Genomic DNA, 25,704 nt, shown 5'->3' with positions numbered 1-25,704 from the left:
GGAAGCCAGAGTCCTACTACCCTGGGAGGCCTCCCAGAAAAATGCAGTCTTCATGTGCAAATCTGCATGAACCATCTGCATCTCAGCTTGTTCATAAATCTTTATTGTGTGCCTACTGTGCCTAGTCCTGTGCTAGGCATCGTACAATACAGAGTAGTATAAGATATGGTGCTGCCCTCATGGAGTTTCTAAAAGGACACGAGAAATTAGGCATGACCAAATGTCCATCTTACTGCACTGAACTAAATCATGCTCCATCGTGCTCTTCTGGACAGCAGATGGCAAACAGTAAAGAGGACCATAGTTAGTAAGTACAATTTGGACTTAGGAAAGAGAAAATCTCAAGGTGAGTTTTGAGGAAGGGTTAGCTGAGGTTAGACAAAGATTGGCGACTAGGAAAATAACAGCAGGATCTGTGAAGAAGAGCAAAAGACTGGCTGAGCAGGGCTGGAGCAAATGCTGCCAGAAAGAAGTGGAGGATCCTGGTGTCTGCATCCCTTTGTGTCTGCTCTGCTCCCCCCAACCCCCACCCGGCTAAAGACCAGCAGGCAGCTGTTGCCTTCCTCCTGGCTGATCTACTCAGGAGACTGTCCTGGCCAGAGCATCTCCTGCATGGGCCCCTCTGCATCCCACCTCCCCTAGTCTTAGCTTCTCTCATTACCCTCCTCCAACTTTGGTCCCTCCCACCCACTGCCACATCTTCCCTGCTTCAGGGCATTAAAGTAATCAGTGAAGGGGCTCTGCTCCCCTATTCTAGTTTTTTTTTCAAGAGCAGGGATGAAAACTATCCCCACTCACCCACCCCCAAGGGCCAGGGTTCCGGACCTAGTAGTAATCTTCGCCCTCTTCACTCTCAGCCTCCTCCTCAGGAACCAGGTGCAGGGATGACAGCTGGGGGATGCCTGTGGAGTTCAGCTGTTCTGCAAACACACGTGGACAAAGGAGAGAGAACAGGAAATCAGGGCTGTGAGTGCCTATGTATCCCAGTCTATGGGAAAGCCATGCTTGTGTGTGCACCCACATGTACACACACACATGGATGCACATTCAAGGCCCCAAATCCATTAGCATTCCCCCAGCCCCCAGAGCTCAGGGCTCCCACTTACCTGGTGTGAGCACTGTCAGGCTAGCTGAGGCCTCCACCTGGCCTAGGGCATTGTGGGCCAGGCAGCGGTAGGTGCCCTGATCACTGGGACGCACAGCCTGAATCTGCAGCCAGCCCGTCACCTCAAACCTCTGGGGTCCACCCCTAAACTGGAGCCAGAGGAGGAGTGAGCAGCATGCTTCTAGGGGGGGTCTTGGGCTGCCCCGGGGAGGCCTCTGCTCTCTGCCCCTACCTGCACAGAGATGTGGGGGTCATCCCCTGGCAGCTGAATGTCCAAGCCATCCTTTCTCCACTCGATGGAGGCCATGGGATAGGCAAACACCTCACAGCCAAAGATCACATCCTGCCCCGTCACATTCCAAATGTCATATGGGTGCAACACTATCTGGGGCTCTGGGGATGGAGGTGGGAGGCCTGAGAACAGGATGACATATCCAGCCCAGCAAGGCCCCATAGACAAACCATTGTGAACATGTTTGTGAAGGAACATAATATATATGGAGGTGAATAAACATCTATAAACAGGACAAGGCACATATACACAGATATATATAAAGAGATGCAGGTACACACAAGGGTAGGAATGCAGAGATGGAAATGTACAGGTAGATAAGATGCACAAACAAGCATTGAGACCCACACTTCAGCTTGACAGCCACACTCTGCCCCTGATTGCTCCCCTGTCCTCATTCCACCCTCTAGGCCTCTATCCTGCTGTACTTGTAATCAACACCTCCCTCTCCCACTCCATCCTCCCCTTTCTCCAACCAAGTCCAGTTGCCAAAGGCCTGAAGAGCAGCACTTTCCCCACCCCATCCTCAGTGGGGATCACGTGGCCAAGGCAGAGACCCTGAAACCAATCTGGGCGGTGGGCAGAAAGCCTAGCTGTGGGGGAAAGTTTCGGGACCCCTGCAGGGTGTTTGTTTTCCTCTCAACTCCAGCAAGCCAGACCCCCCAAAGGGGCTCAGGAAGTGAAAGCTACTAAAGCTGCCAAAGAAAAGTTGAAACCTCAGTGGCCCTCAACCCCCTGGGATGAGGGAGGGAGGGGAGCTAGAAGAGCCCCTTCCTTCATTAATCCCTAAACGCAGAAGAAGGTGGGGGGCACGGAGAGAGGTGGGGAGACTGGATTAACTAGGCTCTTGCTCTACTTGCCCTATGAAGCCGCTGCCCAAACGAAACCTGATTGCATCTCACAGGAACCCGTCTCCCTGCCTGGATTCCAGCGGTCTGGGCAAAGTCTGAGAATCTCTTCACTCAATCAGTTTTGAAGCCAAGCGTCAGCTATGCGCCTGCTCCCTCAGAGAGTTGGTCTCTGCCAACCGGGTCTAGAGCTTTCACGCGCCTCAGAGCACGAAGTTTATCGACAAGGCTTAGGACTCGCACCTTCAGGTGGTGGCCCTTGTATACCAACCCTGACAGCAGATATCCTGGCCTGATCTTTTCCCGCTCCGCTGGCCAAAGACCAGTGCAGCTGGGGGTCGGGGAGCAATGCCTTGGTGAACCCCAAGTGCCGGCAGTCAGGGCCCCGGGCCATGCGTACCCGATTCGCAGGGCCCTGGGTGCGCCACGGTGAGGTTGGCGTCCGGTCGAGAGCGGGCCGCCTCCTGCAGGCGGCAGATCTGCGCGTAGGTGCGGCCGTCCGAACCGCAGAGCGGGCGCTGCGAACGGCAGGCGCACAGAGGCTCCGGCACCTCTCCGCGGCTCAGGTCGCCGCCTGCGTCCAACCGGCACTCAAGCTGCTCGCCGCAGCGCCCGTAGAAGTGGGCGCTGGGGTCCAGGTCGCAGAGCTGGCCCTCGAGGTTGGCGCATTCCCAACAGCAGCCGCACGCATCGCGCACCCGGCCGGCCAGGCAGCCCCGCGGCGCGGCACACTCTTCTGGCCGGCAGGGAGCGCAGCCCTCGCCCTCCGCCAGCAGCCGCAGCCAGCCGCGTCGCAGGTAATCAGGGCCCGGGGACGCCCGCGCGCCCGCCAGGGGCGGCGTCTGCACTACCATCAGTAGCAGCAGCAGGGGCAGCACCAAGGCAGCTGCGGGCGGCTGTGGCATGATTAGCTGGAAGCCCTGAGAGCACTCGGGGTATCAGCGCGTGCGTGGCACCCTGCCGGGGAGGGAAGCCAGATCAGGAGGTCAGAAGCAACATCACTGTTCCTCGTACCAAGTTTGACCCAAGCACTGCCCCCTCCCCTGCTACCTGGGAGTCAAGTAGACCCTCAACAGAGACGCAAAGTGACCTCTAGGGGTCATCCAGTTATGCTGGGTGGTAACTGATTGGGCTGGTCTTGGAGTTTGGAGAGAGGGGAGAGGAGGGGGTGATAAAAGTTCAGACACACACACACACCCCACAACCAACCACCATCCAACTCTGAAGCTTCCTGACCTACAGGCAGATGGGGATGGTGGCCTCAGGAGAAGTAAGGAGTTGTTAATAAGGGTAGAAAGGGAATAAGGTGTTTGTGTGTGTGTGTGGGGGGGGTGATGGCTTGGGGCCCAGAGAGCTCACCTATTGTCCGGGACTAAGCCCTTCAGAACAGCTGTGACTCCAGTCCGAAAAAGCAGGCAGTGGAAAGAAATCTGGTGGGCCTGCTGGCCACCTCTGCTCCGACCTGAGGATCTCTGAGAGTCCACGGACTTGCACTCAGAGAGCAGCTCCTCCGCCTCCTCTCCCCGCCCCTCGACGTCTCACACCCCACCTCCTCCCTGTTTCTGAAGCTGCCAATTTTATGCAGCCGCACGGGACCCTCCTGAGCCATTTCCCCCTAGCCTGGGCCAAAGTCACAGTAAGAACAGAAGAGCAGTAACCGGACACCCAAGTTGGAAAGGACTAGAGACAGGGTGGAGTGAGGGTTAGGAGTAGGGATGGGGATTCGGGGGTGGCTGGGAAGCTTCAAGAGTTGACTGAAAGGCTAGGCCCAGTCCCATCTGACTCTACAGTCCCACCCGCTAGAGCAGCTGCATAACGGGCGGCAGGTAGGTGCTCGGGTGCCAAGTTGAGTGCTCCTGGAGGGCAAGGCCAACCATCATCATCTCCCCACATCCCAGGGCCGGCTTCCCAGGGGCGATTGCAGGTTTGTCCATTCCGCTTCCCCACCAAGGCGCCGACCATTGTCTCGGCACTTACATCTGCCTCCTCACATGTGGCCTCCTCCTCCTCCCTCCCCACATCCGGCAGGTGCTTCAACCCGTTTAGGAGCGGGGTGATTAGAGGTCTGAGCCGACTAGCAGCCACAGGGAGAGGTGGGCGGGGCGCCTCCCCAGCCGGCCTCGCTCCGAGTCAGAATTACAGGTTGTGGTTGTGAAGCTGGCAGGGCCGGAGACATTCGATCTCGCGACGGCCACCAGCGCCACCGTGGCACTTTGGGCTGGGGGCGGGGAGGAGAACATTCCTGGAGGTCCGCCTGCATTACCGGTGGTCTGCCAGGCCCCGTCCCGGCCTGCTCCAAGCGGCTTACGGAAGCCACGCTGCAATCCAATTTGTAGGGGGCAAAAACTGAGCTTTGCACCCAGGGAGGGGACAACATTTGGTCACGCTCGGTCTATAAGAACCTGGCCCCGGGAGGCGCAGCTTGATTATGGTTCTCTGAAGCAACCTCGAAGTTTGGGGCCGGGCCTCAGCCTCGGGCCCGCCCTGGGGGATCGGCTCCGCATGCGCACTGGGGGTCCGGGAATCCAGCTCTCGGAAGCGGTCAGTGACTCTCCCTCCGGACCCGAACTCGGCCAAGCCCTTTTACTTAGGGGTTCCCTAGCCGCCTACACGTCACTCCTGAACAGACGAGCTCTGCTAAGATGGGCACTGGCATGCACACAGTCACCTGGTCTCTAAAACGCGAAAGAGAGAAGAGAAGCAAACTTCACGCGAAGTCTCGCAACTGTCGCGAGAATCAAACAGGAAGTCTAGGAATTCAGAACAGGAAAAGCCCGCGGGTTTTAAACCGGAAAAAGAATGGGCGGAGCCAGGTGTGGCTGACAGTTGTGGGTAATACCCCTAACTAGGTCCCGGGGGCAACTGAAGTGTCGACCCCGGGCAGAAGGGAACAGTAAGATAACGGCAGAAAGCCCTGGGGAAAAAAAAAAGGTTTGGGTGGGAGGTGGGGGTGGTACTTGAAGTTGCGGAGCTGCCTAATGGAGCAACACAAGAAGTCTGGCTCTTTCTTACAAAATACCTTGAGGGAGGAGATCGAAGTCCGGGATACAGAGCGGAAGCAAGCCGGGACCGCTTAATGAATTGTTACCGGCTCCTAAAACCAAGAGCCAATATTTAAATAACAAACTCCACAGATCTATAAACTCTTCATTTACCCCACTTTACTGTAGCCGATTGTTTACTTTCAGTCTTTGCTATGCTCTTAGTGTCTGGTATTAGGAATTGTGCCTAACTCACCACTGTATCTTGTGAACTTAGCCCCACTCCTAGAGGCACAGTAAATTCTTGATAAATATTTGTGGATTAAATGTGAAAGACTTTTCCTAAGTGTGAAAGTCAAGTTTACCTGGATTTTCGGAGTCGCTGACAAAGGCTGGATAGACAGGGAACCGGCGCCCTCTGGTGGTCAGGCGGTTGGAGACTCAAACATGACCTTGTATACAGTGGGCACCAAAGATGTTGACTATACAAGAGATATTTAAGTAGAGATTTGTTCCAAGAAAACTCTACATATTGTAAAAATGCTGTTAGAAGGGATTTTTGGCATAATATAATTTTAAAGTCTCAATACTTCCCAAGATACTCATCATCTGACACTTATCCATTAAGGCTCCAAAACACATTCAGTAATAATCTAGTCACATAAATAGTAAAGAAGTAGCCAAAATTTTTGCATATTTATAGTTTGAAAATGTTGACTCGATTTGACCAGATCGTGCAAAACTGGTGGACCATGGGAAAAGGAACCTCTTAATTCAGATGATGTGAGTACTGCAAGGAGACAAGCCAGGTGGCAGCATCCTTTGCATCAACATGAGGGAGACTAAATTCAGAGGAGGAGGGTGAAGTTAAAATTTGTTGAAGATCAGTTAAACCTGCCTCTTTCCCCTTCTCACTCTTTCCTGTAGATGCCTGTACTGAAGAAGGAATGAGGTATAGAATGTAGTTTGCTTTCCACTGTGAATCATACATAGCTTGGAGTTCACAGGTTACCGTAACTTCACTTTCTTTCAGCCACTAACCCATGAAATAATTGTTAAATATAATGATAGAATGAAATGGGTCCTAGACAAATGAACAACATAAGATGAAACAAATCATAAAGGACCATTAACTTGGTAAGAAACATCTTGGAAGGACCCATCCATTCTAACCTGTCACTTCTTGAACCCTGGTTTGACACATCTGGTGAAAGTAATATGGCTGCAACTTTAAGGAGGAAGCAGAAGTGAAACAAATGATCTGGAATGACCCATTAGAGATGGGTATAGAGGAATTGTGCTTCCTGTGAGCATTAGAATCAGTTAAGTCAAAAAAGGGCTCATCATAGGTAATTAAGAGGAATACCTTGCAGCTACCTACTATGACAAATAGGTGAACTCAGTCAAAATGAAAAATATGTGTAGGAAAATAAGGTTAAGTGAAAAGGAGAAGTATATGGATACTGATCACAGCTGTGTAAATATTTATCATATATATCATCAGTAAACACCGTAAGAGAATCTGGAATGAGGCAAATGGTTGAGCGTAATGTTCACTATTCCTTTTTTTGTAAAATTGTTTTTCATAATAAAAAAGTAGAAGCTATTTTTATAAGTAAATTAAGATGTTGAGATAAATGTAGAAAGTTGGGACAGCCAGGAGGGGGGATAAGCATTATAATTTAGCTACAAAAAATGTTACCAAATGAAATCTGGAATATCCGGAAGACTAGTTCTCTGTAATACCAAGGCATTAAGGCAAGCTGAATGAGCTTTAATATATGTAGAAAAAAATCAGGTGAAAATTTTCTTGTTTACTTTTCTTATATCACAGGAGGCAATTCCCCCCTAAACTCCCAGTTTCTCATCTACCTTTGAGATGGAAACCATAACTCCATCTGACCTGACGACCACATTTTATATTGATAAGCTTAGAAAAGATGTTTAAATCATTAAGACTCTTTCTACATTTCTGTTCTCTTTGTTTTTAACTTCCTTTTTCCATTTTGAAGTATAAGGAAGACAAGGAGAAAAATGCACGAAATAGATGTGGAGTTTGATTAATTATTACAAAATGAACACTCATGTGGTCATCATCCAGGCCAAGAAATACAGCATTGTTAACACCTCCAGAAGCCCCTATCATGCCCCCTCCCAATCATTAATCCCTCCCTTTCCCCCTAGATAACCACTTCTAATCCTGTATGCCAATTTTACTTGGTTTTGAAATTTATATAAATTAGGATACACCCAGGAAAGGAATTGCTGCTTCATGTGATATGCATATATTCAACAATAGTTACTGCCAAACCATTTTTCCAATGTGACTGTATCAATTTACATAGTCACCAGCAATTTATGAGAGTTCCCATTGTGCCACATCCTTGCCAACACTTGGTAATGTTGGTCTTTTTAGTTTTAGCCATTACATAAATATTTTAGAGCCTTAGATTCTATGATGACCAGGATTTCTTCCCTTAGATTTTTAAAAAACTTTATTTTGAAATAATTTTAGACATGAATAGAAGTTGCAAGATAGTACAGAAAGTTCCCCAAGTACTCTTCACTCACCCTACCCCAATGATACTATTTTATATACTCATAGTATAATTATCGGAACCAAGACATTGACATTGCCACAATACTATTAACTAAACTATGGAGCTTAATTCAGATTTCACCAGTTTTTATGTGTGTGTCTGTGTGTGTGTGTGTGTGTGTGTGTGTATCACTGAAAATTTATCCCATGTATAGAGTTCTATAACCATGAGGTGAGTAAGTGGGTCTTCTGGAACATGAGAGGCTAAAACTTATGACAAAGGAAAAGCTAGTAGAATCTATAATACTAGATAATACTAGTTATTTAGTATATAAGTTGCTTTTTCAATCATTATCCAGAGTCATTAAAGGGAAGGGAGGCTAGTTGTTAGGAAAGATAAATACTTTCACACATTTTCATACTCTGCATCTACCTGATAAGGGCATGGGGAGAGTCCCAGATTCACCACTTGAAGCCTACTTTTTATTATGGCACATTTAGAAGGGAAGATTTGATTATTATAGGTGATGTTCTCCAAAGCAGCAGGCTTGTCAGTCCCATCTGACTTTTTACTTGAAGACAATTTTCTGTGAAGCCAATGAGATAACTTCCCATTGATATCCCTACAGTGATTCCTTATTCCACCCACCATTATTTTACATAATGTCCAAATGATTCCCAAACTTCTATCTCTGACTCTGACCTAATTACCTACCCCCCCCAAGAAAAAACACTACAGAAAATAATGGTTCCAGGGTGCCAGGCACTGTGGCAAGCAATTTACTTACATTAGCTTGTTTCAGATTCACAAAGGTAGGATTATTAACCTTACTCTTTACATGACTGAGGTTCAGACCTGGAGGTAAATTTGCCCACTGTCATACTGACCAGTAAGCAACAGAGCCAAGACTTGAACCTGGAGCTGCTTATGTTCAAGGCCTGATTCTAACCATCACATTATCCTAACAATATCACTGTATCTTTATCCGCCTAACTCCAGTGCAGCTGGAGTTAGAACTGCAGCTGGTGTCTTATAAATTTAAATACCCCATATTCAAAAGCCAAGTTGTAGAAATGCAGGTGAGTGTGTGCCCAGACAGCAGAAGATCAGGAAGTAGGGAGGTGATGGGGAACCTCGTTGGTCACAGCATCTGGACACCTGAGGCCAAAGTGCTTCTCTGAGTTGGGGTCAGTGTGAGCCACTGAACTGTGGGTATCCCCAGCCTTCCACATCTTGCCCCTCCTTGTTTGAGTGGTCTGTGGTGACTAGCGAGGTTCCCTTGCAGGAAGCAGCCCAGCTACCTCACAGGGAAAGGTATGATCGGAGCCCTCCTTAAGTACAGGAACAGCACTTTACCTAAGGCCTCATGACCACTGTCCCTGCAGTGCATGGAAGTGAGAGGGAAAGAGGAAAGGGCTTGTCCAGAAGCGCTGCAGCTCGGCCTGGGGAGCTCGGACACGACGTGCCTGGCCCGGCAGGTAGCAGGGAGAAGGGGGCGCCGTTAGGGAGCGAGGGCACCACGCGGGTTCCGCGGACTAATCAGGTGGGTGAACTGGAGCCCTGAACCCAGCGGCTTGGCTGGGGTCCGGCATCCAAGGCTTGGAGCGCCCCCTGCGGGGGCCGAGAACGCCACAGGCAGGTGGCAGCACCCAGCGAGGAGACCAACGGAGGGAGCTCCAGCTCCGCGGGGGAGCATGATGCGACCCCATCCCACCTGCGCGAGGGCACCCCGCCCGGGGGAGGAGGGGCGGGAGCCCGAGACGGGTCGGATTCCCAGCCAGCTCTCTCCTCACAGGAGGCGGCCCATTATCCGGCGTCGTTAAAGAGCAATTAGATGGAAATTAAGCCGAGAACAAGTATTGATTATCTCATTAAGGCCGGGGGAGCCCTCTCTGTCGGTGAGAATTTACCGCCGTTCACCCCATTATCTGCAAGGTGAAAGCTTGCGGTCATCAAAACCTAGTCAAGTATAGATTTTGCCCCCATCCTCAAACCCAGTCCCGCACCTCCCCCCTAGAGTAGGTGGGTTCCAGAGAGGTGATATCAGGTGTGCGATGAGGTGGAAGAACTCAGGTCCCAGTCTCAGTCTAAGCACTTCCTCTGTAGTTCCCTTCATTTTCTGCGCCCAAATCATTTTTTCACCTGGTCTTGTGGAGCAGGGGGTGGGGATGGGAGAGGGAGGTCAGAGAAAGTTCACGTCCCTCCAGGCCTGGAGAGACGGGGCTCCCCTAGTTTTACATACAAAGAAGAGAAATTAGAATTGAGACTTAATGGACAGGGTTTGCCCCTGTTGACACAGAGTATAGGGCACCTCTGAGCTCCAAATCCCTGGAGGGAGAGGGAGAGGCTTAGTTCTGTGTGACTACCATCGCCAAAGGAAGAGATTCCTGGGACCACCATTCTCCAAGGCTTAGAAACCTCAGCGTTCAGAAGAGGCTTGCTTCCCCAGGGTCCCAGATGCTGTGAGCTTTGGAGAGTAATCACAATGTGATGGAAAGAGTAGTTGTTTCCACCCAGATTTTGCTTCTAGCTCATTGTATGACCTCAGGCAAGTCACTTTGCCTCTCCAGGCCACGGAATCCCCAAAAGAATGGGGTTGGAAGAGCTCCAAGTCTTTTGAGTCCTCAGACACCATAATGTAATTGCTGCGCTTTCAGCTGGCAGGCATTTGGGAGGCAGCTGTGGGCCCAGGCCCTGCCTGCCCTCCAGGAGCTTATGGCCTCAAGGGGGAGAAGACATTGTACTGATAATCACTGAAATAATAAGCTACCATTATAATATGAATTAGAAAAAAGACTGCAGGTGCTAGGAGGGTTTTTAAGAAGGGGGTGGGAAGAGTTTACACAGGAAGTAGATGTTTCAATAAAAATACAGGGAACGAGCCTGTTGCTCCCTCATTCATTCAACACACAATTACTGAAGGAGCTCCAGAGCCTACGGTGAGTACAGCGATGGTCCCTTCCCCGTGGAACCCACAGTTCAGTGAACGAGACAGTGATATAACCACACAAATAAAGGTAAAAGCATGCATGTGGTACATATACCAAAAAATATGTTGGGGCAATGAGCAAGAATAATAATTGACTTGGAGGAGAGGGGGCCAAGGAAGCCTCTCCGAGAAAGCGAAGTTGGGGCCATCATTTAAGAATAGAAGTCCTTCAGTCAAGCCCTTGGGAAGGGTGTGGGAGACCTGTGGAGAGGGTGCACCTTCCTGCCCTACTTGCCTTGCCTCGGAGCACGCCCAGGTGAGATCTAGCAGGAAATAGGATTTCCAACCCCATCGTGGGGCTCACCTGATAGCCTCAGGGGCGCCTAAGGGACAGAAAGGGAGATGGAGGGAGGGATGGCGAAGGCGGATGATGAGCCAGCCCGCACCAGGTTAGCCGGGGCGAAGCGAGCGGCGCTGCAGCGATATCTGGGCTCATCTCCCTGCCCCGGAGCCGGGCAACTATTAATCTTGGTTGACGGTTTCTAATGTCCTAATTGGAAGGTGGGGAGAGCTGCCCAGTCCGCCCTAAAGGTAGAAGCGGCTAATGGGCCTCTTCATCACCGCCAGGAGCGGGTCCCTGGCGGAGCGCGAGGGGCGCTGCAGCAGGTGAGACGAGGAGCTGGCGGCGGCCCTTAATGAAGCTGCCCGGGCTTCGGCGGACAGAGTCTTCGGAGAGGCCAGCTCGGGGAGGGAGGTGGTTCCGCGGTGAGAAGACTGTTCGCCCAACCTGCCCGGACAGCTCAGCTCCAGGGCTCACCTGGGCGCCCTTTATCAGAAGAGGCCTCCTGGAGTACAGTGCCAGGTTAAGTCTGTGTAGATGTGGATCTTTTCAGAGATGACAGGAGCTGAGTGGGATACTGGGGGAGGCGGAGTGCTTGAAAACCTGGGTTGTCCTGCAGTAGACAAGAGCCTGGCACAAAGTGGGCGCTCCGATGTTCGCCTCTGCCCGACATGTGCAGCGGGGGAGATGTTAGGAGCAAGAGTGAATTTGCGAGCCTCAGGGACCCCATGACTCCAGAGCGCCTTATCTTTTCATAGCCTCTGCTATTCTCCTTCTGTTACTCAGTTTCCCGTCCAGGGCGGGTTTGTGAGCTCCCAGCCCTCCAACTCTCAAGCTTGTCCCCTCCTCCAGCATTTGCTTGGGGGACCTGCCTCTAACCTAGTCCTTCCGAAGCAGTTTCCCACAAAACACCCCCCTCCCCGCCCCATCCTGGCCCAAACTGCTGGGGGAAGAGGGGAGAGAGAGGCTCGGCCCACCCAGCCCAGTTGGAGAGCTCCTCTGCTCTCCCCTGGGACCTGCTGCATCCTGGAGCCCCGGCTTCTCTGCGGGATTCGCGGTCTCGCGCTCGCTGTCAGCCTTTTTCCCGCCCCCTCCCCGCGCATCAGAAATATATTGTATTCTCACCTAATCCTGTTCAATTACAGCATAATAAAACACATAATAAAAACGTAATTCATTTTTCTCCCGCGACCCCCATCTCCGAGCATCTTCTTGCTCGGGATTAAAAATTTGTCATCATGTTTGTGGCACCGCAGTCCCGGCGCCTCCGCATCTTTAATGTATGAGCCAGGGAGCTAGGGACCCGCCAGTTCTGCAGTCTTCGCGCCGGGAAGGCGCCCGCCTGTCACCTGAGGATGCGGGTAGGGAAGGAGAGTGAAGCGTAGACCTGCATGGGGCCCCAGCAGCATCCACCCTCTCCCTCGACCAGGATAAGGGGGTGAGAATCAAAGGAGCCCAGAGATTGCATGTCTGTTCCTTCCAACAGACCCAGTGTAGTTTCCAGGGGGCGCGGTGTAGAGCAGGTCTCTGGGAATTGAGAGTTAGGCTTTTACCAAGGAGACTGGGTTACCTAGTGCAACCCAGGTGGAGATGCAGAGCAGAGCCAGTTAAGGAGGGGCCCTACTGTCCTCAGCCTCCATTCTCTCCTTTGCTTCTGATCTTCTGAGCCGGCCTGGCCAATACAGCTCTGGCTTCCAAGTTACCGCCACCATCCACAGTCGCTAGGGACACTCTACCACCCTCTGATCACTTTGTGAACAACCTGGATCCCCAAACAAGGTTAGAACTCCCCAGAAGGAATTATTAGGAATTCAATAAGAGACAATTTCCTACAAAGGCACAGTACCTAGTGAGTTTACAGAGGGGGAGGGAGGTCTTAGACCCAAATGCAACCTAGTGATAGGTTTCTTCCTTCATTTCTTCCATCATTCATTTATGGCAAGAGGTTCCCAAACTTTCTACATTCATGGACTCCTTAGTTTTTCAGTAATTTTTTTCACAGCACCCTAGGCCAAAATAAATATCTAACAATTCCCTTTACTTAGGTCCAAACAACTTAGTATGTATTTACATCCTAACTCCTTTGTAGCTATTTGGAAAACTAACACACATAAATTGGAAGAAAAAAGATAATATTTTTATATCATTCTTAACCTCTGTTACTTACTAATGGAATGTGTGTGCCTGTTGGGCTCTACATAACTTCTCAAAACTTGGAACCAGCTTGGATACTGCCACCAGTTCCAATTTCACACTGACTTTTGTGTAGTTCTTCCTTTTTGTCACAGCAAGCATTAAAAACCCAGTTCTGCAAATTCATCATTGAAAGTGATGTAACACTCTCTTTGAAACTGAACTACCTCAAGCTAGTAGTTTGTGTAGTGTCCAACAAATCTTGAGTACTCCTGGGTTTCCCTTAATATGTCCTGCGATAGTCCTAGGAGTTCACTGTGGCATTCTGGGGTGCCTCAGGATACAGTTTGGAAACTGCAGATTTAGGGGACCTACCTGGTTTCTTTAAGCAACAAGCCTTCTTAGTGGTCTTGGAAAGTTTGGGACAACTAAACAGAGGTCACCTGATTTGGCCAAAGGAAAAGAACTCAAAACTTATCCACATCTCAGGGGTCAGATATAAGCAGGAAAGACTGACAGCCTGGAGGTTCAGGTGTTGGAAGCCAGCTTGCAGAAATGGGGCCCTGGAAGAAAGTCACCAGCAGTGACGAGCAAGTCTAGCAGAATGAACCAAACTTGAGTGTCTTGAGCAATCCTTCTAGGTATGTTGTGGAGGGGGAATGCTTAATACCACCACTACCCAACACCACCACCCCACTGTGCCTTGGTACCCTGGAAAGGAGGTCTTGACAATGAAACTGTATCACCAGAGGCTTAAGAAACTCTGCTGTGGGGCCACTCAATAGTAATGGGACAAGACTTACATGACAGTGACTCCTTTCCAGTGTGCCTTAAATGATGGCAGCTCTGTGCCAGCCTCCAAGAGCGGCAGAGGTGGAGGGTAGGTGAACACCACAGAATTGGAAACAGTGGCTCCAGTGACGTGTTAGACAGTCTTTCCCTGGGTTGTCCTGAATAAATGAATGTGGAATCCCTGAACCCCACCCGTATGTTGGTCCTACCATGTTAGCTTACTAACGCAGTCTTAGGTATTTACTAAAACATGTGTTATTATTGGTCCTATACATATTATTCTCTCCCGTTTAAATGAACCTCCCACCCCAGGGCAGGCAGCATTAGGGATGCTGGAGAGGACTCCTGGAGAGACAGGGAAGAGGGAAAGCTGAGCTCCTTCTCTTGCCAGCTATCACATGTAGGGATGCATCCAGGGACAAGCTTCACTTTGCCTAGGGGACTTTTCAAGCCACACTACCCCTATGATTCTGAAATGCCTCCCTGGGAGAAATGCTTCCCATCCTCCAGGCTGAAAATCACTAAAGCTGTGAGCCATTGTTTCTTTTGTGGATATATCATATCTTTCAGGTTGGTTGAAGAGTAAAACAGATTGAAAATTGTTTAGCAAGCTAACTGAAGTTGGTTTTAGCTGTTACCTTAATGGTGGTGTCCATATACTCCAGTTGCTGAGGCCTCAGAGCTGCCTAGCTTCCTACCTTTTCTGAGGCCTGATTGGTTAGCTCCATCTCTGGCTCTGAGAGCTACTGCAGAATCCTTCCAATACATCCCTCTATTTACTGAAGCTAGCCACAGTCATTCTCTGTTGCTTTCCATAAATAACTTCAATTATAACCCAAGCCAGTAGTGCTCCTTCTGGGAAATAAAAGTTGTCACTTGAGGATTTGCTGGTGGGGAAGGTCTTCAGTCAGAAAATAATGTAGGTGGTTACCTGGATAATTTATAGATTAACATAGCAAACTCTTGTTCCATAAGCAAACACTTTACCCTGAAGGAGTTGTGTGTTGCTTGTCACAGGCACTGATGTTGTTTTCCTACTGGATGTATGGAGGCCGCGTATGTGTTTGTGTGTGCACGCGTGCGAATAGCCCAATTATACAGAGTTCCTCCCCAATTCTCCTGGTCTTTATTCAGTTGCAAAATGTTGCTGGTCTGAGAAGACTGGAAGGAGGATGCTGGAGAAGGCTGTGGCCTGAAGGTGAGGCTGCCAGTGAAGAAAAAGATGTGTGTATAAGAGAAGAGAGCAGCTCCAGAAGCTCTCTGGGGGAATGGTCCAACTGGGTCAAGATTCCTCCACAATTCCTAGCAAAAGGTTGCTTGGTATCAGGACCTGAGATCACTGCGACGTGCGGGGAGACTGGCGGAGGGGACCGAGAGAGGTGCCTTGATCCCTGCCGAGCACAGGCTGTGTGCCTGCAGATGGGAAGGCACTCTGTTCGCCCAACAGCCCATTTCTACCCAGCGCCGGGCACAGAGCCACACTTAAACAGAGTTCACTGAATTGTGGGAGGCAAGGGCGGAATGACGGGGAGACGGCGGAAGGCGCATGAGGTAGGACCACCAGTCTCGGAAACCGCTGAGAAAAATCCGGGCTTGGGACCCAGGAAGGGCCTCGCGTGGTTCCTGGAAAACCTCGCATATTTCTGGGTAGGAAATCAAAGGGCGGGCACTGGGGCGCCCCTGGGTTTCGAAACTGAAAAGTAAGGAGGGGATTTGGCGGATTTAACGGTCAAGGACTGCGGTCACTACGGAAGCGGATCTGTGACGTATGTTCCAGGCTCAGGTAGGGGATATGAACTGCATTCTCTAAAGCCGTTACCTGGGAAACGGGAAGGAGGCGGAGCCAGCCGAACTGACTGACAGAGGTCACGTCAGGGGCGGGACTCTGCTTCTCATTGGCTCTCTCTCCCGCGAGGGGCGTGGCTTACCCATGACTGACAGGCCCTGGATGGGGGCTGACTTGAAAGGGACGAACTTGACTGGGAGAAAATGGGGCTTGGCTCCAACTCCTAGGACACCGGCCTAGGCTGGACTAGGCTAGTCTGATGGGTATGAGTCCACAGGACCGGAGCTAAAGCTGGCCCAAACTACTGTCTGTAATATGCCAGCCTCATTAGCCCTAGTGAGAGGGAAGGTCCCCTCCCTACGGCCAGGCTAAGTCAGGGCTCCAGACCCAAGACATTTTCTTCCTTAGAACGTGGGCCAGGAGAGAAGGATTGTAGTCTTTCTTATAATGAACAGGGTGGGCCCTGGAGCAGATGAGGCCAGGGAAAGCGAGGAAGGCCAAGTATGCAGATGCAGGTTCCCAGAGAAGGTTTCTGGAGTCTGAGCACTGGGAGGAAGAGAAGAGGCCCAAGAGTGGGGCAAATTACTTTCTTGTGAGAAAAGTGCTACCTCTGCCCAAATGCTGACTTTCAAGGAAAACGCCACGCATGTGGAAGCAGTTTGGAAAATGTATCTGGCTAGGATTTATCCCTAGATAATCTGTGAAGTTAGCCTAAAGCTAACTTTTTTTTTTTTTTTTTTTTTTTGCTTTGAGAAGCTGGTGTGGAATTAGGATGGAAAGATGGCTAGAAACAGCATTCCTTCTGACCCACTGGTGCCCTGGCCAATCTTATTTCTGATATGGTTTAGTGTTATCTGCAGAGATTTTGTTATAAAATGTTCCTAATGATTTTGTTTTACAGATTCCTGTACCTCATTCCCCAAGTGGGTTTATTTTACCTAGATTTTCCAGTAAAAGTGCAAGGCCTCTTTCTAAGGAGATTGCCAAAGGCCAAAGCTGTAACTGCAGAAAAGAGGCTTCAAGAATTGACCTGGGGCTCCAGTGGGCTTGGTGCTCCTCCTAAGGCACTGGTCCTACTGACAGAACAGGATGGAATTGAAACTGGTTATCTAAATGTCATCTCATATTTAATTGAGAATAGGAATATTTGCTTATGTGCCTTCAGCTATAAAACCCTCAAACTTGGAAACTCCTCAGTGGCTTCAGTAAAAGTTCTGTGTATACTTGTATGTTGTCAGCTTTGCTGGCCTGTAACCAAACTGGGCCCAGGGAGGAGATATCTTGGAGTGTTAAAGGGACTAGGAAAATGACCTCAGGTCTGGCAGGCAGCTGGCAGGTGAGGAAGAAGCCTAACACAGTGGCTTCAGAGACACACAATTTGGCTTCAATCCTGGCTCCACCACCTTTAGTTGTGCAGCTGTTGGCAACTTTCTTAACATCTTTAAGCCTGTGTGCTTACTAAGAATGGACAAAACATGTTTGGCTTCACAAGGGTGGTTGTGGAGATCAAAAGAAATAATGGACGTAAAGCACTTGGCTTCACTTAGCCTGGCTCCACACAGAAGGGCTCAGTGAGCAGTAGCTGTGTCACCCCCACTAGCAGTGGCCCATACAGGTGAACTTCTACTTCCCAAGAGGAGCAAGTGAGCCCAGGCCAAGATAGCATGTTCACTCAGGCTGCTGTAGGACCATTCAGCCCTAAAGATTTCTCTCCTAGTGTGAGACCTTTGAGCTGAAAAAAGGGAGATGAGGGGTATTTCCTACAGGGAGTAGGGAATGGATTTTATTATAGATTCATCCATGTTTATTTTTTTGAACCTTCCAAAGCCAAGACTTAGGGTGAGAGAGGCAACCTTACACTGTTTAATACACTGTTTAATAGTAGCTCTCACCAGGAATACACAGGTGTGAACTTTGGACCTCTTTTTCCCAGAAAAAAGGGGGTTCCTAAGCAGGGAGGGGGTGGAGGGCCCTGGGATGGGGGAAGAGGTGTTAACTAGCAATGGCCCCCACCAGGCTTGTTCCAGTATTGCATCATCAGTGAGGGTGTGGAGGGGTGCAGAGGTGTGCTGGCACCCTAACAACTTCTCTGATAAGACCTGGGCAGTGCTTAGCCCTCTCGCCTTCCTTTCCCAGAGGCTACCACCCCATGCCAGATGCCTGAGGGGACCAAGAAGCTCAAAGCCTGAGTTGGTTTGTAGGCATGTGATCAGCCCCGCTAACGAAGATGTAAACGAAGTCAGGGCTCCAGCTGCTGAGAGAATATAAGATGGAGGCTTCCCCTCTACTTTAATACTGGGGTGCTGATTTTCTAATCTCAGCGCGCCCTCTGCTGGGTAATGAGGCTCCCTACAGAAGGGGAGGGAAGAGACTAAGACCTGGATTTCACTGGGGAGAGAAGGGAAGGCCGCAGGCAGGAGGCTCTTCTGGGCACCCAAGTGAAGTGGAATCAAGCGAAGATCAAGAAGTAGACAGGTTTTTATTTTATTGAGTAACAATGGCACCATAGCATTTATTACTGGTGACGGTTGGTTGAGGGGCAAGAAAGTGCTCTTAGGAGATCCCACTAGGGCCTTCACCCCACTACTTCAGCCAGAAGTCACAGGAGTTAGAGTCAAGGTCCAACTCCACACTCTGTAAGTTGACAAGCACATATTCATCATCAACCCCACCTCCCCTTTGGACTAGCCGCTGATGCCTGGGCCCTTCCTCCTCTTGGAGATGGGGGTAGGGGGAGGAACAGGGTCAAGTCTCAAGAAACAGAAGTAGCCAAGGTCAGGATTCTGCTGAATGTCTAACAAGGTCAATGGAACAAAAAATCCCAAGCTTAAGACTACACTCAGAGCTTAGTTGCCCTTGAGGGTGTCCTAGTTACACCCACTCAGATACCTGTGGAGTTTAAGCACCATTCCCACAGCTGTGTCCCTCTGTAAGAGGGTGCAGTGGGGCTTTTAAAGGGGAATGCTTACTCTGCCTTCATGGCCATTTGATTGGAGGAGGGGGTTGGGATTGTAGGCTTCGATCTGAGATTATGACATCAGAGTGGACCAAGAACTCCCAGGATTGTGCTTAAAGATGCCCACACTGCAGTGTCGGGGAGTCAGGAAGATGTCAAGAGGAGTACAGGATACTGACACTCCTTTGTTCTGGTAGAGAAGAGGGGAGGAAATGGCCTATTCCAGGAAGAGATAAGCCCCCTGCCTTCCTTATCCTGACATGTCCTCCTCTGCCAGCCCAGTTCCTGCGTCAGCTTCAGAAGCCAGGAAGCAGACAGCTGAAGGATTCAGCCCAGTTTGGCCTACTAGTATCCCTGTCTCTGTCCTGAAATCCTGAGGCTCCTCCTGTATTCAGAAGGGGCAGGAACTCATCAGAAATGACTTGGCTGGTGGAACTGTTTGGGCAAGAAAGTCCTGTAGCCTAGCTGGCTGGCAGGTGGCAAGAGGCCAAGAAGGGAAGCCAGACATGAGGACATCCCAGGACATCATGTACACACACATACTACATATGTACACCCATAGACACACTAGTGTGGGAGAAAAGGGATTATGTGGATTATGTGACCCTGCTCTTTGAAATCAGAGGAGAGAAAAGGCTTATGGGGTCACCTCTCCTAGCCTAACGGGTTGCTGGTCTCAACGACTCCCCCACCAAGGCCCCTGCCCAGTATCACTCAGATGGGCAAGTGGCAGGGACAGCAAGGCTCCACTGAAGCAGCAGCCCAAGGAGGTGAGGGAGGGGGCCAGGGGCTAGCCCTCCCTCAAAGCCCCTTGTTGTAGTAAACCACTTCAATGCTGGGGTTCTGCTCACAGATCTGAGCTCTCAGCTCTGGCTCCAGCCTGCTCACATGTATGGAGCTGCAACAGAACAGCGCAGGCAGGCTGAGTGTCCCCCTGAGCCACCTCCACCTCAGGCTAAGGGATCACCACCACTCCTCCCAGGCCACAGAGTCTTCTTCTTTGACTGCGAGAAGTCCTGGATCACTGTCATTCCCCCCCCACCAGATTAAGTTAAGCGTCTGCCAGGCCTCCTCTGGGAACTCACTGGAGGAACCTAAGATTAGCTGCTTCCTGAGATGGGGAAACCTGTCTGGAGCCCCCAGCCAAGCCAGGGGGCAGCACTTACCTTTTCTGGGGGAAGAGGGCACAGCACAGGGGGGTGGCAAATACCAGGCTGGGGGAGAGAAGAGTGTTGGAAAGGTTTGTGAAGCTCTAATCTAAGGGTGTTCCCTCCCTGCACCCCACCCCACCTCTGGAGACAGCCCCTAGGGGTGGAGACTGATTAAAGCCAACGCTGACATTAGGTTCTGGCTGAGGAAAGAGCCTCCAGAACAGTGACCCAGAGCTCCACAGCCAGTGACATAATCAGGAATTCAATGTACAGGCAACTCCAGCATAGTCCAAAAAGGTATATTTCCATGGAGAAGGAAGACTAGAATCCCTTCGACTAGATTCTTCATCTTCAAGGACCAAGATCACCCCAACATATACAGTATGCCCAACAGGTGTCCATAACCCCTACCAGCTGCAAGTATGAATGAATGGTGTATATAAACAACTTAAAAGCAATATTACCCACCCACAACCACCGTGGAAAGGACACTCCCACACACCCTAGCTAACTAACTCCCTGCGCACTTACCAGAAGCCCACCAGTCCCACTTGCAGGGGAGCCCCCAACCAGGGGCGGCGCTGTGGGGAGACAGAGACATTGGAATAGTGTGTGTCCCGTGCCCCCCTCACCTCTACACATTCACCTACCAGGGCTCTATCCCAACAGCCTTGCCTTTGAGCCTCATTCATGGCCCTATTCTTTCTCCCAATCCCACAACAGGGTTGGGACCTCAAAATCACCACCCTCCACTCCAGTCAGGCCTGTTTACAGACACCCTCCTGCGTGTTCCACCACCCATTCTCATCTCAGAATTGCTTCCCACACTTCCTCCAGAAGCTGCTTTCTTCCAGAAGCCCCCTCTAGCCCTCTACTTCCTCCCTCCCATCACAGTGCATGAATCTGGCCCTTTCCAAACACATCTCCTGCTCTGCACCCCCTTCTCAATTAACTTTAGCCACAGAGACCACCATTCTGTTCCTCTAAGGTTCACGGTTGGTACTCAACAAACATTTGCAAATATATGATTCAATGAATGAGCCAGAGCCTGGATTCCTGTGCCTTACTATCTGTCCTGTCATGCATGTGTGAGCCTGTGTGTGTGTGTGAATGTTGTTCGCAGGCAAGGCATGAGCATGATACCAAGCATGACTGTGACAGTCCATCCCTATCAGCCAGGTCAGAGGCTTCTGGAGTGACACCAACTTCCTTCAGGACAGAAACCGTTTCTTTCCTTCCCTCATCTTCTGCACCCTCAGTGTTCCTTCGTTTCAGCCCAATTCATTCTTGCTGAATGAATGAAGGTGGAGGGGGTGGGGCAAAAAGGTAGGAAGCCTTAGACTTAGGTCAGGCTGGAGAGGGAGTCAGGGACTGGTCACTTCTGCCCTCAGTCACCACTACTTCCAGGACATGAGAGGTGAGAGACCTACCTTCAGGAAGTCTTTCTTCTCCAGGGTGTCCATGATCACGGGGGGAATGGCTAAGGGGAGAGCAGAGCAGGGAGGGAGGGAGTCACTGGAGAGAAAGTCAGGACCCTAAGGAAGAGGGGATCCCTTTTCCCAGCTCCTCCCACTCTCCCCCAGAGTCTTCTAGCTCCCAGAGTTCTCAAAACCCCCAGACAATGACACTCCCTTCTCTTAGAGCCTCCTGTGCCCCACCAAGCCACCCCTGCCTCACCCATGGCAGGAATCGCCATGCAGATCCTTGATATCACCACCTGGAAGATTCCTTGCTTGGCTGCAGACACCGAGTGGCCAAGCCTCTGACCCTCTTCATTGGTCACTGGGATGCCCACCTGCAGCTCCCTGAGAAGGGTGGTTGTCAGATCACACCTGCAATGCCTTCACAGGCAGCTAGTCCCTGGGGTCCCCTCAGACAGCCTAGATTCAAAGGCTGGTTCTCCCACCCCAGGATCCCAGCATCAGTCTGAGACATGGCCTAGCAGCTCTTGTGGTTGGCTGGGAGGCCTACATGCCCACTGAGTGTGCACATGCCAGGAGCCGGGGCAACTCACCTCTGCCTCATCAGGGGGATGTTAATGCAGTTGGCAGCTGCCACAGCTGCAAAGGGTACAAATCTGCCAACCAGTGGGGGCAGATGCTGGGGGAGGAGAGATGTCATTTAGTGGCCCTAAGGGCCATGGGGTGGTGAGGAACTCTGAGGAGATATATGGGGAGCCTGTAGGTTGGGATGGAGGAGCAACAGGGAAGAAGGAAGCAGACAAAGGGTGAGTTGGGGGCAGTGGAATGGGAAGGCATTTACCTTGGTGAGGGATTTGAGTCCCAGGGCCGTGGCCACAGCCCCGGTGGTGGCACTCACATAAGCTGTTCCCAGCTGCCTGTGGGAGGAAGAGCCAGGACACAAGGGGAAAGGTGAATAGTCCAGCATGTGGTTCTTTCCTTCAGGGACATGCCAACTCTTCAATGTATGAGGCGTGGGAGGATGGCCTCATGGCAGGGGAATGTCTCCTCTGCTCCAGTGCAGTCTTGTCTGGAAGCCCCAGTCCCTCCCCTGGAAGAGAAGTGGGTCCCCCCAAAGCATACATACAAAGACCCCATGCCCTCAGCCAGGCCAGGAAAGTGAGGGGGGCGGGCTGAGAGGAGAGCGCTGGAGCCACAGGCTGCCCGGCCCTCAGGGAACAGGAGCTAATAGGGGAGAGCAAAGGAGGGAAGGGAGAGAAGTTCCTGGGAATGAGCTCTCACCCAACAGTGATGGGAGCATCACCACTGCGATTGGAGTAGTTAACGATGGCATTGAAGGACTGATTCACCCACTGCCAGAACACCACGGTTGGGGTCTTCCTGAGGGAACAAAGACACTTCTATCATGTCCCTCCCCAGTAATAAAGCCCCAAAGATTATCCCCAAACCCTCAGGACGGGCCCTGTTGATGATCTTAGAACTTGCTCTGGTGACCCCTGCATGACCTTCCCTACACAAACACATCCATTGTCTCTGGAGCTGAGTCCTGAGGAATGGAAGGGATTCTAACACAAGCTCTCACCACCCACTGGCCCAGAGAGGAAGTGCCCAGTCATCAAGTTATGCTCTAGCTTGGACAGAGCGCCCAGGGAGGAGATACACAGGATAGGACCTGCCTGTAGAAGGTGAGCATGCAGCCAGTGATGGTCATGTTCATGGGCACCTGGGCTGACATGCGGCCAATCAGGACCACCTTCTCCCCTGTGTCCGGATGGAAGGCAGAGTCGTACACATACTTGGCCCTCCACAGCTGGTCCTCGGTGAGCCCTGGCGTCACCACGCCGGACCTGCAGAGGTTGGCAAGGAGCAGACAGGCAATTCTAGTTAGCATATCCGCCCCTCCCACGCCCTGCCCACCCAGCTCAGGGTAAGTCTGGGCAGAGGACCAAGCACGCTGGCCTCCAATCTCAGGATAAAAGAGTTCCTTGTCTCTGGGGAGGAAGCAAATCTTCCCAGAAAGTTGGGAGGCAAGTTTGTTTCCCTTCAAGCCACAGGGAGACAGATGCCCTTCTATTTCTGCCAAAACACTAAGTCATGGGTAGTGGTTGTTTCCAATCGATCAAAAATGGCTAGAGGTGTTGCAAGGGTTTTTCCTCCTGGAGACAAGGGGGCTGCCGTCCCACCTCCTTGGGACCCAACTTTGAGCCTCTCTGTCCTTGCAGAGGGTGGCCCAGCAGTGGGACAGATTCCTATAGAGCGTTTGTGAAGCACAGAACAGCCCCCTACCCATAAATATCAACACCACCTCCTCAACCCAAACAGCCTGAAATCCCCTGGGATACAGTTCTGTACTCCAGTTGTCTGTGGTTCCAACAGACAGGGCCAGACAGTTAGGGGGTGGAGGAGTGGAACAGGGTCACACTCAAGTGAGGGGAAACAGGTGCAAAAGTACTGTATTAATGGTAAGGAATGAGACCCTGGGGCAGATGGGGTCCGCAGTCACCTGTAGTTCTGCACGATGTTCCGGGAAGCTTCCAGCTGTGCCCCAGACAGCAGAAGATTTCGGGGATCGGTCACAGTGAAGAAGTGCCGGGCTCTGCCCAGGAAAGTGCTTTGGTCCCAGCGAGGTTCCTGGATATTGATATCTAAGGGCAACTCACCCATTTCCTGCAGGGCAGGGACCAGAGTAAGAGGACTCCAAGTAGGGGATCCAAAGGCTCCACATGGGGGAGACTTTAGTGGCCCTACCCTGGTCCCTGGACCTATTATTGCCAATCCCTTCTAGAGCTCAAGGTGACTCCAGATAGGTAAGCAAGGGGTGGGGGGAGAGGAGGAGCTGTTTTCTAGGCAATGTCCCCGCCCAGGGACCTGCAGCCACTGGAGGAAGGGACAGGGAAAAACAGAGCCAGGGAAATAGACATCCTTGCTCTCTGGCCTGATGCAGCTTTTCACGAATGAGCATTTACATGTGTGTGGTTGATGCATGAGAAGCAACTAATCCCATGCAGCTACTCGTGTGCTCTGATGCATAAAAACACTGATTATATTCATTACACATCTATGTTCATGCCAGCTTTAGGCCCCAGCTGCCCTAAGACCTACATACAAACCCTCAAGGCTGTTTGGGAAGATGGCATAGGCCATCCTACACTCCAGGCCCTGATTGGAGGAGACCAAGGGCTCATTGACCACTCCAGGGCTTATTTATTCCAGATTTATTCAAACAGGGGATGCTGATGCCAGCCAGCCAGGTGTGCTTATGGGCACAAGTCCCCTCTCCAGACCCATATTCCTCCACCCACACTGAATGGTCCAAGGCTCTCCTTGTTCTCCAGCTGGGAAGGGCTGGCAAAGACACCCATCCACCTATTCCTGAGCCACCTGCCTCTCAAAGAGCAAGCTTCAGTAAATGACCCCTCCACTCAGCACAGAGAGAAAGCCTGAAGCAGCCATCTGGCCATGTTGGGCAAAATCCTACAGAATGACTAATCCTCTCCAACCACACTTCCTCCCTCACAGGCAGACACACCCTCCTCTCTCTCCACACACTCACATTCACATACCCACACACAAAGACATCATTATACATTCCCTACACATACATACAAACGAGGTGGACACACCCTGCATACACTGGCACACAAAGACTGTTACTTGCACACACACACACAACACACACACACACACACACACATTAGCTGTAGACACTTGAAGTTGTGACCACACAGAGCCCCACCCTGGCCTTCCCTCCCCAACCAACCTTCCCTCGTGCCCCATGGACCTCCCTAAAGCAGCGGATACTGAATCCCACAGGACAGGGAGCACACTTCAAAGGCAGCATCCTTCTCCGACTCCCAGCCCTCAACCCCCTACTCCCCAGACTCCCAACCTCGCCTGGCACAGCGAGCACTCACGCTTTCCTGGGCTACCGGGCTCCCAGCCTCTGCAGCTCTCAGACCCGCCTTCCTCTCCGCGAGTCTCCTCCGCCCTCACACCCATCACGCGTAACGTCACGCTTGACGCTCACCAGCTTTAGGGGCGGGGGCTCCCTTCGTGCATCCGCCTGACGTGGCCAGGGATTGGCAGAACCGAGGGGCGATGGGTGTTATTAGGGGCGACGCCCCTAGCCCGGGCCACGGAGACCTGGCCCTACTCTGCCTCAGAGCCAATCCAGGCTCAGGATCAGTTCAAGCCGCGTCTGCAGCGGGAGTGAGGAGGGGAGGGGCCGCGGGTGCTGCCCCATTTGCTTGCAGTCCCTTGGCTGGCCTCGGGAGGCACAGGGCGTCTGCCTCAAGGAATCTAGGTACCCAAGGCGAAGGCTTGCAGCGAGCTGGACTAAGACAGGCGGCGTGGAGGGGCCATCCTTTGATGGTGCGCACTGAGGGACTCGGATTACTTGTTTACTTGATGGCTGCCTTGGCAGTGGCCTC

At 51.3% G+C, this 25,704-nt stretch overlaps 2 protein-coding genes across 4 annotated transcripts; both read right to left on the bottom strand.

Annotated features, from left to right (window-relative positions):
- Positions 1-82: 82 nt before the first annotated feature.
- KAZALD1 (Kazal type serine peptidase inhibitor domain 1) lies at positions 83-4,283 on the bottom strand. 2 transcript variants are annotated; one of them, XM_015244697.3, is made up of 5 exons: positions 3,605-4,283; positions 2,646-3,202; positions 1,338-1,519; positions 1,107-1,254; positions 83-920 (listed from the first exon to the last, which is right to left on the bottom strand). In XM_015244697.3, exons 2-5 carry the CDS (start codon positions 3,148-3,150, stop codon positions 826-828), a joined length of 930 nt encoding a protein of 309 aa, XP_015100183.1. In that variant the 5' UTR covers positions 3,151-3,202; positions 3,605-4,283; the 3' UTR covers positions 83-825. The 2 variants fall into 2 exon arrangements, with proteins under 2 accessions (XP_015100183.1, XP_015100184.1); XM_015244698.3 differs by having other exon boundaries at positions 1,338-1,498; positions 3,605-4,281.
- Positions 4,284-18,206: 13,923 nt separating this feature from the next.
- Positions 18,207-25,449, bottom strand: SFXN3 (sideroflexin 3). Of its 2 annotated transcripts, none has more exons than XM_072971778.1 (11): positions 25,302-25,449; positions 23,778-23,941; positions 22,947-23,121; positions 22,556-22,650; positions 22,116-22,191; positions 21,868-21,953; positions 21,531-21,658; positions 21,284-21,333; positions 20,385-20,434; positions 19,869-19,916; positions 18,207-19,600 (listed from the first exon to the last, which is right to left on the bottom strand). In XM_072971778.1, exons 2-11 carry the CDS (start codon positions 23,936-23,938, stop codon positions 19,504-19,506), a joined length of 966 nt encoding a protein of 321 aa, XP_072827879.1. In that variant the 5' UTR covers positions 23,939-23,941; positions 25,302-25,449; the 3' UTR covers positions 18,207-19,503. The 2 variants fall into 2 exon arrangements, with proteins under 2 accessions (XP_072827879.1, XP_072827878.1); XM_072971777.1 differs by lacking the exon at positions 25,302-25,449 and adding an exon at positions 25,189-25,296.
- Between the last annotated feature and the right edge of the window lie 255 nt (positions 25,450-25,704).

This window comes from Vicugna pacos, chromosome 11 (genome assembly GCF_048564905.1).
Source record: "Vicugna pacos chromosome 11, VicPac4, whole genome shotgun sequence".
In the NCBI taxonomy this organism is placed as follows: Eukaryota; Metazoa; Chordata; class Mammalia; order Artiodactyla; family Camelidae; genus Vicugna; species Vicugna pacos.
This window is presented reverse-complemented; position numbering and strand designations above follow the sequence as displayed.